The following is a 15099-nucleotide window of genomic DNA, read 5'->3' on the forward strand; positions in this document are numbered from 1 at the left end:
GAACGAGGCCAGCTGATTCCTCCTTCCAGTCTTTGTACTAAGTCAACTGCCTCCAGGCTCAAGCTCTGTATCTAAAGGTACAATCATGAGTTGTATACATCTTATTATCTGACTCTAGGAAAGATACAAATAATCACATTTCCATAAATTAAACATCTTAGTAGTTTGGTGTATTTTAAAGGTTTATTCCCTGACCAAAGCTTACTGTATCTTTCTCTCAAAATCATAAATGGGTTCATTTCTGAACATGGGGAAAAAAATCATGAGTAAATACAACTAAGACAGTGTTTACTACTTAATTAGGAGCATTATTTCCACAATTACAGTTATAAATAAGCATTATATTACATTCTCTACATACACATCATCCTGCTAAATCTATAGTGTTTAAACAGGCATGGAAATGTACTCTGCTCGAAATCTACTCAAGAAAAAGCATCTAAAAAATATGCATATACAATGATGTGTATAAAACTATCATTTTGTACTGTTGGCCTTATAAAGATTACATTCCAATGTAACTAGTATCTTGTTGTAAAAAAAACAATGTTTCATAATATAACAGATTGAACTGCTTTTTGTATGCAGGGTCAAATTAGACAAAATGAAATGTCAACAGTTCATAAAATGGAGAGTTTTAGGACCGAGGCAGGAGACATATCTGAATATAAACATGTAAAAGAAAATACTGTTTTACTGTTGTTTTTTCCCCTCATCATACTTGGTTGCAACCTCTTATTACCCAGTGGAATATATGTTTGCTGGCTTCTACAGTAGCTGAAGGATATTTAAAGTATCTTACCTGTTACCGTGTGCCTCTTTGCAGTCGCTGCTACAGTATATACTGTATGCTGCTTTACCTCTCCCCAAGTGTCAGGACCCCATCTACTGTACGACTCCTTGCAGGGAGATCTCCAAGAGGATGCAGTGATTCATTTCTTGGAAGATCTTTGCATTATTAAACTAAAATATCAATTTCTTTTTACCCCACACATGGTGTTTTCCTTACTGAAATAGAGACAAATGGGAGGTTTTGTTCATGGAATAAATATAAGATCAAATCTTTAAAAATAGACACTCAAATACAATTTCTGCACTTTGGATGTTTTTTAGAAGACAATCGCTTCATCAACTTAACATTTAAATTTTGTTAGACATTTTGTACTCGTGGTTATTGTGTCAAAAAAGGTGGCATGTGTTTCTCAGTGTCCGATCACCCAAAGTACATCTCTATCAGGTGGGTGGTGGGCCGTTGGTGTAGCGTAACATGGGGTAGAAGGACCAGGCAAAGTTGTTGGCCCCTGTACAGCTGGGGTCGCTCTCTGACATGGGAATAAGACAGGGCAGGAGGAGGAGGAACAGTAGGAGGAGGTGGAGGGGAAGGCTGCACGAAGGACCCGGGAGAAGAAGGAACGAGGTGGGGGTGAGTCCCTCTTCTCTCTGCAAGACACATTGATAAAGTTTATTACAGGAAACAAATACACACTACTGAGTGATAAGGGCATAAGTCAAAATCAGGAGAGCCTGCAAATACTTTTTAGTAGTTGCAATCTCTTGTACACAATCTACAAATCACCATTTAACACAATGAAATAGTATTGTACTAATAAAATATTGATGTATTTCTGCATACCTTTGACTAGAGGAACCTTTCTTTGAATTTGTGGCCTCCTCAGAAAGATCTGCAGAAGTGCTTTGGCCTTGGACTTCTGATGATTCACGATCCTGAATTAAAGACATACAAATGTTTCCATTTCTCTTATTTCAACATACAGAAATCTATGTTCTTGTGCTTTAGGCAAAGGGAATAAAACCCAAATAAAATGTCAACCAAGAATAAACATCAACGGTTAAAATGTACGTTGTGATTTCTCATGTTGTGAGGTGTTTTAAATTGATTAGCTGGACAATTTAAAATTCTTAATTTCGGGATAGTTGTTTGCCACGACTAAAAGAAAACTTTTAAGGTTAAACTCTTACCAGGCGCTGTTGCAGGGTGCTGAGGTCTTGGTCCACCTGCCTCAGCAGTAACTTCAGTTTGCTACTGGTCACGTGGAGTTTCTCCTGGGCCTCGTCGCTCTCCTCAGCCTCATCCTCAGGCTGGAGCTGAGACCACAAAGCCTGGAGTGAGGCCTGCTGAGTCTGCCTGCCATCTAGCTCCTCCTGCAGATTCTGCAAAGCACAAAATTAGAGATGGTGACAGTGCATCCTAGCTGGAAAGTCAATACTCAACTAATTAATTATTGTCTGCTTACTGTGAGTGTCTTGTGGTGGTGTTGCAGGGCCCTGACAGGTGTGTCTGGGTGACTGATGTCCACCGCATAGCGCCTGCTCTCTGCGTGGGCCAGCCACAACAGCAGAGAGTGGAGGGTCTCATGGAACTCCTGTATGGAGAAGGGTAAAGGTTATTTCCTACAGTATTAATGCCAATCAGAAGCAGTTTTGTGTTAACATTAAGCAAATTTTGACACAACAACAATATACTACAACTATATTTCTGGACTGACAAGTCAAATGTGATAAAAAAAAAAAAACTATTCAAGAGCAATTAAACTGAAACTCACTCCTGCGCTTACGGGGCAAATAATAGTGCAGTACTATCTCAAGCATAGGAACAGTGCTGTGGTTAGGAATTATGGTATATGTAAGACTAATATGATGGATAGACAGAGTAGAGTGTTACTGTGTATACTTTCTCTGTATGCTGCAAGACTCACTTGAAAATCAAAAGGTGAGAACGTGTGCAAAATGCAAATCTTGAATCATTAAATGAAATCACTGGAGCTACTAGTCCGGACCTAAATTCATCACAATATATGATGAAATGATAGTACTGTAGTTGTATTTTTATTTCCTTCACTAAAATGAGCCCAAACTCTGAACCACTGTAAGGTGTCTGCCATAATGAGAGTCGAACAAATGTAAAACAAAACCCACTATGTTACCATGTAAACAGATCATTGTTTGTGGGCAGATAAATACGTAGTGAAAATGTTATAAGACTGGCAAATTTAAGCTCCATTTAAGAAAATAGGAAAATCTATTAAGGCTTTAACATAATCGATTGATCCACATTCCATAATACTTAGAAAACAGTAGTTAGAAAACATACAGAGCAACAGATGTTTCACTTGAGAAAGTCATTCCCTGAGGTTATTATAAATACTTGGTATTTTCTTCGGACCTGGCAGCGCATCAGCGTCTTCCTCATACTGGTGTCCCACTGCTGGAGGCCTGTACACGCTCTGCTCCAGTCTCTGTTCATACGTGCCAGTCTCTCCTGAAGCTCTGGAGCTTCCTGAGCTCGCAGGTTGACAGACAGCATCACAGACTTGTAGCGAGTAAATGTCTTCTGCATCTCCTGTGAGACAAAATACATGAATATAAACACAAAAACTGAATATTTATCATCAGAACTGTTGTTTTTGGTCCTAAATTTCACCTTTAGTTCTTTGGCTCTGGTTGCCATGTCCTCAACACTGGCTGCTGGGTCCACCTGCTGGAGGCGCTCTAGCTCTGGGATCACGTCTTCTAACCAGGAAGTGATGTCATCAAGGTCAGAGATGAGCTCTTGAGGTTCCTGAAGGCCATCGTGCTGGTAGCTCCTGGACCGAGCCTGAAGGAGCTCCCAGCGTTCGATCACACCTGAGAGAGCACCAACATTTACTGATGTACTGTCGTGTTTGTTTGTTTTTTGTCACAACTCGCTCTTGAATATTGACGAATCTGCGATAGCTGTGTCTCCTGTGGATGCAGATATCCTATCTTACAGCTTATCAAACAGAAATGGCAGCAAATGGGGCCTGTTTACAGAATATTTTACATCAAAGCACAACACTCAGAAATGTCTGTCTGACAAGCTGGAATATCCCTGTTCATAGGATCAGTAGCCTGAGCTAATGCATATGGACTGATATCACTACCACTTAGTAACTCATGGCATTATTAGGGCTGGGCGATATGGCCAAAAATGTTATGACGATAAAAAATTCACATAATTCTACATCTATAATTAGCGCGGTAAATGTCTAATGGCTGATTTTTGCGCCTGAGTGAAAGTTGAAGAACCCTGATAGTTACTTGTGGTTTTAAACTATTCTTTATGGTCAGGCCATGACAAACACTTGATGCCAAACAGTGGATCACTTAACAAATCTGAGAACATTCAAATTATGATAAAATCTTTTTAATCAATAATTAAGCAGTAGTACAGTTAAGATCTTTTTTCTGTCCTTTTTCCTCAACAAAATAAATGTTAATAGTTGCTTGTTTTCACTCTCTCTTAAAATGTGAATTATGAACCATTCAGTCGTTATTAACCTTGCTTACGAGCGTCTCTCACCTGACTGTTTGTCTGAGGCAGTCAGTCCTGTGAGACCGAGCTCCTCTGGCTGCTCCTCATCGTCCAGGATCAGTGAGACTCTTTTAATGTCCTCGATGCTGCCGCTGCACTGAGACATGAGATGCAACTGGAAACGCAACAAACACACTGTTAGTGCACTGTTTGTATAAAGCATCTACTCAGATTCATTTCAATCTTTCCTTTAGACATACACAGTTACTCATTTTTTCCCACCTCGCACCAGTTAACTGGTATTGGTTTACTTCATTCATGTTTATTTTTCACATGTAATCATAAAAGGTAAAATCACAGTGAAATCTAAATGTCACGTGAGTGGAATCATCTGGGCGATATTTTTGAAACATACATAGCCCTGCTTTAGAGGGGTGCTGGTGAGATTGGGTGGAGCCTCGGTGTGGCCCTCCGAGTCCAGCTGGAGAGACTCTGTTTCCTTGTCTTCCTGTGATCGCCATCTTGGAGAGTCATGTGCGGCCATGGACCTGCTTGAAACTGAAACACAAACAAAACACAGACATGAATGCACAACACCCTCACCTAATACACAGTCCCGTAATCTAATAGTATTTCCTACCAAAGATTTATAATTTGGGTATACTGTACGTCTCAAATGTATGAGTGAGACAAATTGTTAGGTACATGTCATCAGACTCTTATGGTTCTGAATGTAACCTGCTGGGAAGTTTTGGTTCTTTGGCTCGCGCTCAGTACATTGCCCGCCTCAGGAAATTGAAGAGCGTGTGGTAGTGTTTACTTAATGCCATATTTCACATGTTTGCAGGAGAGAGAGATTATGGCACCAAGACCCAAGCAGGGAAAGCTGAAGCGGGAAATTTAAAAGCAGTTCACACCAGTTATTTAACAATGAAGGCACTACATTTTGATACCTCAGCAAATTATAGTGAATAAAAAGGCTCAGCTGTAAAACAATCAGTAAAACAATCAGATTTTCCTCAAAAGGCAACCTAAGTAAAATGCATTGGTCAGTTGAGGTGGCTGATCATCTCAAAGGTCTTGTTCATTTAGGGTTATTACAGATGTGTCTAGAAATAAATGGAGTGGAGTGGGTGAACAGAAATGTGGTACAACTAAGTGTGGGAGGTCACAAGGAAGAAGAAGGAATTCACAAAGATGAGTGAAATGAGATGGGATAAAATTATGAGGAAAGTATGAAAGAGAGGTAGATTAAAGACAGGATGTTGGAGGATGATGAAAGGTCATGCAGGAAGGAGCTACAATTAACAATACAAAACAGATCGGACTGGTGAAAATAGGAGGTTTGGTGGGGAAAGACAGTTAAACATACGAATTCTTATATGTGGAAAAATAAATGACAGATCTATCCTCACAAAACCTGATGTGTCCTTTAAGTGACAAGTTTTATTAAAAAAAAAAAAAAAGACCCAAAACTAATAATAAAAATTTGACACCAGTTATTTTGATGTTTAGAGAGGTTTACCTTTTATTATATCCCACCCATTAGCCTGTTAGTGTACTTCTTAAAGTTCAGACCACACTGCGTAAAATGAAGAAATACCATTAAACAAATGTGTGTCAGGGAAATAAAAAGACAGAAAGGGGTTTGCTTTGACATTGAAGGATTTTCCAAACCACAGCTATAGCAAATACGAGCGATTAGATACCAGTGATACATGAGCAGCTGGAAGATATTTGCTGGAAACTGATTTCACCATGAAGAGCTGTGAGTGGATTTATTAAGCAGAATGTGAAGATGATCTTTTGCCTACCCAGTGAGGAGGCTTGTAGCGCCTCTGGGGCTTCGACATATTCCTCCTGGCTCTCAGTCAACTCCACCTCTGGGAGGAGAGAGGGGTCAGACTAGAGGTGTATGGATGTGTGGGTCGGTGTGTGTGTGTGTGTGTGTGAGAGAGACAGAGAGAAATGGCTGCTACATTGTCATATTTTTTAAAATCCCATTAAATCAGCTGTTTGTCAATTTCATTGTAGTATGGCAAAATTGTAGTAATCATTTTCCACTGCAGGAACTTTTCCAGTAACAAACAAAACTAGTTTACTAGTTTTTCGACTGAAGAAATGGAGGCCTAAATTTCATGCCAGTGTTCATGCGTGTCAAACACTCCCTGGCTTTCTAATGTTTCCAGTGTCCCTTTATGTGCTTGTCTCCTTTGCAGCAACCATTAAAAACATCAGTCACATAAGGGATTATTCCCGAAAAGTTGTTTATGACATCTCGGTTTTATGATCTTGTGACATTTAAATCCCTTCCTGCATTAAAAATGAGGACATTAAAAAGAGTGTGTTAACCCTTGATGTGCCGTAAATCTACATGTTTTTCCTGTGAGACACTATAAATCTACCTGATGCGCTGAAGTAAATTCTCTCATCTTCATGTTCCCCCTCCTCCACCTCATCATCCTCATGTGAGGATGACCCTCCAACGTCTCCGGTGTGGTCCCACTCCAGCGGCAGGGAGTCCACGCTCACTGGGGTCTCCCGCCCCGAACGCTCCAGCGGAGAGGCCAGCAGGTGGGTGGGTGTGGCCGGGAGGCTTCCTTGGCTCCGCCCCAGCCACGGCCGGCCAATCAGCTCCAAGCTCGACTCCAAAGAAAAGGATGTACTAGAGATCTCCGGTTCTTCTTTGATTGTCTAAGGCAAAAAAATAATAGGAGTGTAGTCAGATGTGTGAACAATAAAGTTTTATGAGTGAGGATCATTGAAATGTCCTCACATTGTCGTCACTCATAATTAGGATTCATTTTAGGTAAGTGTCATAGTCTAAGAATCACTTCACAAAACTAACATCAACAGTTTTGAATTTAATCAATTGTACAAGTTGTTTAAAGAAAATGTGTGCTCCCTCTCACCGGGGGCTGGCTGAGGCGCTGGTGGAAGCGGACCAGTCTGCTGAAAACCTCCTGGCAGTAGGAGTGCAGCTCCTCCAGCTCGTCTTCAATCAGCGCCGCATCCTGCGGGGAGCTTTTCTGGATCAGACCCTCTCCAAAGACTATTAGGCCGTCGATGCGCTCTGTGTTCAGGGTGATCTCCTTCTGGAAGCTCTGCAGGAGGAGGGTTGGATTGTTAGATGACCAGTGACTCAGTCAGGAAAATAAGAAGAATGTTACAGCAACCAAAATGTGTGTAGTCGGGCTCTGGTACTGAAAGAGAAACCATCTTAACATGGAGTTCTTCTAATGGCTGCATGGTGTAAACAACAAGAGAAGTGACTGAAGACATATTTTTGTAAGACATTTTGGTCATGATAGATTATATCTCCTGAAAAAGACACTTAAGGCTTAAAAAGAGGTATTTTGTTAAAAATTAGGAACAAACTGAGGAGAGCTTCTCACACAGTGAGTTTGTTCCTTATGCGGTCGCTATAAAGCAAGTGTAGGTTGTGTGAGCATCTGTGTGGTTACAGTATGTCCTCACATTGAGCTGTTGTATCTTGTGATGGATGTCGCTCTCTGAAAAGTGTTCGACATTGGTGAGCTGCAAGTCCAGCTCGGTCAGCCACACCAGCATGTTCTCCCTGGTGCCTTCAAATTCCTCCCTCTGGCTGGTAAAGTACTGCGAGGACAGTGAAGAAAAAGATGAGATTAAAAAAGGGGAGAGGGGACAGACATTATCTTATTACATAGCAAACCGAGTGATGCCAGGAAATAAAGGGAAAGGGAGATGAGTAATGGGAGAGAACAAAGAAGATAAATGGTGGACGCTGCGGTTCATGGTCAGCGTCATTAAGGGTGCTTTCACACCTGTAGTTTGGTTCATTTGGTTCAGATCAAGTGAAAAATTATACATTGTTGCATTTTAGTTCTGGTCCGGTTCATGTTCACACTGCACTTTTACAAATTAGCCAAGAGAATTAATCATGACGTTACACTGACAGGTAACTTGTTGATTGGACAGCTTTTGCGATTGTTATCCTGCATCATCAGGACCCACGTGGGGAAATCAAATTCCAGTGACTGACAGAACTTTGTGCAGCACTTTAATGCTTCTGATCTGTATTGCAAAGATCTCATGAAGTAATAATTTATTATAAGCATGATGAGTAATGCTAGACCGTAGATCAATCACATAGCTTATTATGAATAATAACGTAAAACTAGGATAAGTACTACAGTAATAATTCGGGGCTTATTAGCCTTTAGTATACTGTGGTATCACTGTCACAAATGTTTTATGGACTATGAACTGAAAGGTAAATGGAGTGCTACTTGCTCTCCTTTTTCAAAGCATACGTTACCAAATGATTTTCATAAACATAGCATGGCTTATACAGATCAATTATAAGATCGCTGAACACATTTCGCGGTCGGCACATGGATTTATTAGTGGTTTAGCTTTGGAAATAATGCTCAGATCACAGCTCTGCTATCATAAAATCCTGTGGTTGGTTTGTTTTCTTTCACATCACAAGCGAACCGCACCAGAGTTTGAAAGTGTACCGAGATCACCTCTTCAAGGAGGTCTCGGTACACTTGTTTGGTCCACTTTTGGTGTGCACCCAGGAGCAATTGCTGTATTCACACCTGCCCAAACGAACTGCACCAAGGGGGAAAACGAACTCTACTGCAATTCAACTGAACTAAATGAGGCAGGTGTGAAAGCACCCTAAAATAAAATGTTATAATTAGGGTTGTGTCGAGATCTTGCAAGATTAAATTATGACAAGATTTCTCGTCAGGTAAAAAGCTGTCTAGCAAGAGTCACGCAAATTAATTTTTTTTACACGCTATCACACATTAATTTTCTCGCACAGTGAAATACAAATGTATAGTAATCAGCTGGACCCGCTGGCGTTGAGTCCGGATCTTTTATACACATTCAATGGTCCAGACAGCTGTGACGAGTGGTAACAGAGTTTTGCAACATAAACATCTAAAAACTGAAGCACAACCTTGCTCTGTTTGAAACTGTGAGCACTTTATGAGCTGCTGATGTTAAAATGTGAAGATTTGTGATGAGATTTCTGCCTGATCATCAACAAGGGGATAACGTTACTACCAGCGGGTCAATAACATGCAATGCACAACAGGTAGACTTCTCATTAAATGATGATGTTAGTCTGGTAATATTCTGCCTTTTCTCTGGACTTAACAGGAAAAACAGATGGCCTATATGGTAGAGATTCTGAATGTGCAGAAAGTTTTGAACATGCGCAGAAAATCTGCTGACACACAGGAGCTATTAAAGTCCAGGAGTTTATTACTAAATTAAAATGAATTCATTTATCATTGAGGTAGCATTAAAGATTTCTTGAAAATAGTGTTTAAATCTCGTCTTGAGGGTTAAGTGTCTCGTTACATCCCTAGTTTTAATGCAAAAAGTAAGAATTAGCAATGAGTCCCATTGGCTAAGAGATAAATACCGTTAATCTTCCATTAATAGCCTGGGCTTGGACTGAGGGTCACTCAAGGTTCACTGACTTGATTGTTCTTGAGATTTTGGGGTTCTCTCTTTTGCACTGATGTCATTTCGGTTTGGTTTTTAACATATTGTTTTTTTTATGTCACATGTTTTGTATCTTTTATTTAATGTCTTGTTGAAAATACGTCTTTCACTTTCCCATGTTATCCCTTGGATTGGTGTGTTTTGTAGATCTATAAATTAATCGGATAGAAAGTATATAAAGATAAAATAAGACTGAGGAGGGAAGCAGACAATGAAAGTCCCAGTCCAGATTTATACCCAAGATGTCAGTGTTAATGGTCATGTATTTATGTCATTTTGTGACAGGAACAGTGAAGCTTGTTTTAGTCCACTTTCCATGTTAATAAATCACCAGTTGGCCTTTCTACAACATTACTAATTACACAATTAATATTTCAAACTTTTCTGAGCTATGCTGGAACAGGACAGCCTGTTAAGCATCAAAACAATTTCATTATGGCCCCTAACCCTAACTAATTTGCTCATTAATGAGATATGACGCACAACCGCCCCCCCCCAACATACATCACTATATGCTTTAAATAAGTACGTGCCTACAGTGATGCGTGTTGTATTCAAGTCACATAGAACACACAGTAACTGACTTGACTGTAGCTCACTGTATAACATACTGTATGTGCAGGTGCACATTGTTATGAATAAAAGTGTTGGAGAAAAAAAATGAACAGGTCCTCCTCTCAGCTAATTAAATTATTCATCTCATATGTTTTAAACAGCTGTGCTGTTTCACACCCTCTGCACTGTACCTTGAGTCTGCGGAGGATGGCGGCCACTCTGCGGTGCAGGGTGTCCCAGCGGCGGTTGCCTTCGTGCACCATGGCTTTGAGTTGGCTGGCTCGGTCAGTGCGGTTCTCCCTGGCCAGGCGGCGGTATTGGTTATTGACCAGTTCCAGCTGGGTCAGCCGCTCATTAACCTGCCTTTGGAAACTCTAAAGACAACAGGGGAGGATGGGATAAAGCGTAGATTTAGAGTAATAAAAAGAGCTCCAAATATTGTAGTCTTTGTTAACACACCTGCACTTGTTTATGCAATTACATGTTCTTCATAATGTCAAATAGAGCTGAAACAACTAGTTTAAGAAATTAGTAGTTTTTAAAATGATCAATTTAAGTAGTTTAAGAAAAAAAAAAAGCTACTTCCAGCTTCTACTAAGTGAATATTTACTGTATTACTAATATTTATTTTGTATTTTACAAAAGCAAAGTCAATATCTGGTGTGACTAAACAAGCTATTTAAACATGGAAACTGTGATCTCTCACTGACAATTTATTTAGACTAAATGATTAACTGAGAAAGTAATCAGCAGCTTAATTGATACTAAAAATAATCTTTAGTTTCAGCCATTATAAAAGAAAAATGGAGTAGGAGAGACCAAAAACAAATTTATCAGAGACCAGAAAGAACATTGTGGCAATGACTGGTCATGAAGAAAAGTTGTCCCTACAATTTGAGGAGGGTTTTTCTGTTGTTTTGGTTGTGCAATAGAATAAAGGCAAACACCCTTAAAGCCTGTCAAGCCAACAATTCAACATTCATAAATTCAGTCACACAAACTTTAATAAAGAACAATGAGAATGTTTCACTTTGAGAAACAAACAAGCTAACAAAACACAGCTTCTCCAAGTCTGTTCCATCTGCCGACCTCACAACTGACCTCAAACTTCTTGAGCTCCTCCTTGGCGACCGTATAAAGGACGTCTGCAGAGCTGGGGTTGGCAGCGGTTCGCTCGGCTATCTTGAGCCAATCCTCGAACCGCGAGTAGTCATCGAGGAACTTACACCACAGTCGCCACGTCTCCTCAATCCTACAAGAAGACATGTACATGACATCAAGAAGGCTTTTCTAACCAATAAGGGTTTTTATGAGTAAGCCTTGCCTTGATAGTATGTATGCTAATAGCATTAGCATAAAATTTAATCTTTAAATGATTCATTTGGTTAGAAATAAATTCTTGAGTGTAGTGTGACATACTGGATATAAATTAAGTACTGCCTATTGTCTATATAGCCTGTTACAGCCTGTTAATTGATAATTCAGCCTAAGGTGTTCAACAGAGTTGTAATAATCATATAGTAAAATCAATAGGACTAGAAATAGACAAGAACCTAAATAAGTTAAGTTCTGCTACTGTGGAACACCTGTTGAAAACAGACGCCCCCGGTATCGGGGGCGATGGTGCTCTGGGGCATATTACTGATTGAAAAAAAAAATTGCGCCGTTTTAGCGAAACCCGCCTATGTTGTTGCTCCGAGTCTAAGCGGGTGTCATTTTGATTATTGCGCAATACCTGCAAGCTGCCTGCCTGCTGTCCTCTTTTTCTGCAGAGAAGAAACATGCCACTTGAGAACACACAGTGTTTTTTGCCATTTTGTGGCCGGTCGGTTGGAGATATATAGACATGCAGGGTATCAAATGAAAGGTCTGCTAAAGCTGGATCGATTGATACCATCCCCATCACTGTTCCGTTCTCAATCTACAGGCCTGTAAAGCATGGGAGTTGATGAATACTCCTGTTCTTATCAATATTTCAATGTTTTGTCATTTGGAAATTGGTTGTATGGACTGAAAAAGTGTTTTAAAGATATCAATAAAAGTCAGCATTTTAACAATAAATATTGCCAAAATATGGAAATTCGCCAGGTATATTTGAAAATGTAGTCCATGTAGTCTGTAAAAGTAAAATAATTATATTAATACACAATGGATTTGTATTCCTTAGCTTCTGACTTTTCAAAGGAGACCAAAATTATGCATCTAGGCCAAATGGTTGAGGAGTTATTCCTGATTCGTTTTGGGTATGTAATTTTAGGTGTTTTTTCTGGAAAAAGGTGCCTGTTTTCAACAGGTTGCATGTAAGGATTGAGATATACATGTATATGTAGTGAAATGTGTGAGGTTCCCATACAGTTTGTGTGTGTGTTTTAGTTCCTACCTGAGCCTCCTGTCTAGAGCCATGGCACAGATGGTCCTCCAGCGCTGGTCCAGGCTATGGCTGGTCTCCTGCAGGGAGTCGTTCTCCACCTCAGTGCCACCAGCAGCATCTTCGTCCCGCAGCAAAACATCGCACAGACTGATTACTGACACTACGCCCTCCGTATGCTGCTCAATGTCCCGCTGCAGCTCCTGCACAGACACACAGACAGACATGAAAACAAACATCAGTACACAGACATACAGACAGAAGCTCACTGCATGAGACCACCCCTCCCAAAATTGAACAAAGGACAGATATGAATTATTAATCATAAGAGACAAAGTAAGAGGGAGTGACAGTGAAACAGAAAAACAAAAGTGTGACAAGAAATATAAAATTTAAATGTAACAATACTGTAAAAACAAAGACCCTAGATAAACATAATAGAAAGAAGAGTGAAACACAAAGAAACAGATACTCAGAAACAAATAAATAATAAAAGTAAATCAAATTTAAAAAAAATTAACTACTGGTGTGTGTAGTTGTGTGTGTTTCTGTCTACCTGCTGCTCGGCCAGCCTCCTCTGGATCTCCTGGTGGTGACAGACGCTGTAGGTGATGGGTCTGGACAGCTCGGACTCCATGCGTGAAAGCCACGAGCGGAGGTTACTCATGTTCTTATCCAGCTGCTGCACCGTCACCAGAGTCTCCTTCAGTTTCTTTACCCTAAACACACACAGACACACAGTTTTAGAAACTAAAATTTATTTTTTATTATTTTATTATAATCAATTTTAAAGTAAGCAATTATGACTATTAGTAACATCTGTACCAATTTATTGCGTGTATAAACAAACATCTAACCAATTGGTTCTCAACTCTTTTGGCATGTGACCCTTTAAAATTAAGTAATGTCATTGGTTGAATATAGGTTTGGGTAATGACCAAGTTATCTAAAAAGGGATTAGGAATTTTTAGCAAGGCGAAGAGGTAAAATTATTCAGTAATCATAGAAAAAAGTGCTAATAAGTTGTCTCTTGACTCCTCAGATTTATTTTTGCAACCCCATTTGGGGCCCCAAATCCCAGTTTGGGAACCACTGATCCTTTAAACAAAAGTTAAATGAAGACAGAGAATCTAATAGCTAAATTTGGGGCAAAGCATCTCTTTCTTAGTAAGAGATTGATGTTTTTTGGACATGGTCCAAGAAAGAAAGAAGACAATCTATCTGAATTTGTTATTTTTGTTTATAACTGCTAAATTGAATGACCTTGATTGCATTAATTCACTATCTTGTTATAACATATTGAAATGTAAACTTTTTGATTTTGCTGCAAAGTGCTTTGGCAACACTATCCAACGAAGGTTGAGGTCTAATGTGGATCCAACTGACTTCTTCAGTTGTTCTCTTCAGAACTGAAGAAGTCTCTTGGATGAGGGACAAAACGTCTTCTAGTATCTTCAACCAAGTCCAGTTGCCCCTGACCTCAACCCTCGTTGGATAACTATGACCTGGATGACTGAGAACCTTCAGACATTTTGGCAACACTGTTTAAATGAAACATTCATGTCAATAAAGGACAGTCAACTTGAAGAAAAAGAATGAGACAAAAAAGGGAAGAGATTGAAAAGACAGAAATACTAGTAAGATAAAGTCAAAAAGAAAAGAGAAAGACACCAAAATGAGATAAAGACAGGAAGAGAAAGAAAGACAGAATGAAAGACAAGTATTAGAAAGCTGTTCACTAAAACATTCTCAGGTAGAGCTCTCAGCTACTTTCCAAAGTCACAGTGACAACTGACCGCCTTGTGAACGAACACCCACACACACACACACACACACAGCGCCACACTGACTGGGTGTCATAGCAACGCTTGGGACAATAAGCGCTCTCTTCTGAGGCTTAAAAGCCTGAAGTGTGCCCCATTTGGGAGTTTGAGTTAATTTCCCCATTTGATCCGTCCTCCTCTGTCGAGGTCCAGCAGCAGGGCCTGTCAGGGCAGGGAGGGAGACACCCTCTACCAAAATAATAAGCATTACAAACTGCAGTGAGTGTAAGTGGCAGGAAGGCGCAGATGCCGTACATTGGGACGAGTTGACTGTGTGCATGTGTGAGAGCCCTTTTAGATCTGTTACTTTTGAGTATCAACCGAAAACGGTCACATGATTGAAATCATATTTATTTAAAAGACTTATTATACTAAGTAATGTATTAAAAACTGTCTGTTTTGGTCTTGGTAATGCACTATCCAAAAATCTCAAGTCCTACAGATTAGTATCACACAACTACATAAAAATAATGACAAAAAAGTACTAACAAAAAAAGTCTGTAACACAAGGTATCATCTGGACTAATTTACGTAGACGGAGTCCATGTATAGCA

The 15099-nt window shown here is 39.8% G+C and overlaps 1 protein-coding gene across 1 annotated transcript in view; it reads right to left on the reverse strand.

The window, feature by feature from the left end:
* Positions 1-169: 169 nt before the first annotated feature.
* The window catches only part of LOC119909481 (nesprin-2-like), an 88512-nt gene continuing 73582 nt past the window's right edge, over positions 170-15099 (reverse strand). Inside the window, 16 exon segments of the mRNA XM_038727728.1 lie at positions 170-1376; positions 1379-1440; positions 1634-1725; positions 1981-2172; positions 2256-2384; positions 3185-3361; positions 3443-3645; positions 4343-4469; positions 4710-4852; positions 6700-6988; positions 7207-7398; positions 7772-7909; positions 10546-10728; positions 11456-11606; positions 12735-12925; positions 13279-13441. Of these exon segments, the coding sequence (XP_038583656.1) occupies positions 1234-1376; positions 1379-1440; positions 1634-1725; positions 1981-2172; positions 2256-2384; positions 3185-3361; positions 3443-3645; positions 4343-4469; positions 4710-4852; positions 6700-6988; positions 7207-7398; positions 7772-7909; positions 10546-10728; positions 11456-11606; positions 12735-12925; positions 13279-13441 (2575 nt within the window). The 3' untranslated portion in view covers positions 170-1233.

Source organism: Micropterus salmoides, unplaced genomic scaffold, assembly GCF_014851395.1.
Source record: "Micropterus salmoides isolate LMB-PRFRI ecotype aquatic unplaced genomic scaffold, ASM1485139v1 Ms_hic_scaffold_18, whole genome shotgun sequence".
Classification (NCBI taxonomy): Eukaryota; Metazoa; Chordata; class Actinopteri; order Centrarchiformes; family Centrarchidae; genus Micropterus; species Micropterus salmoides.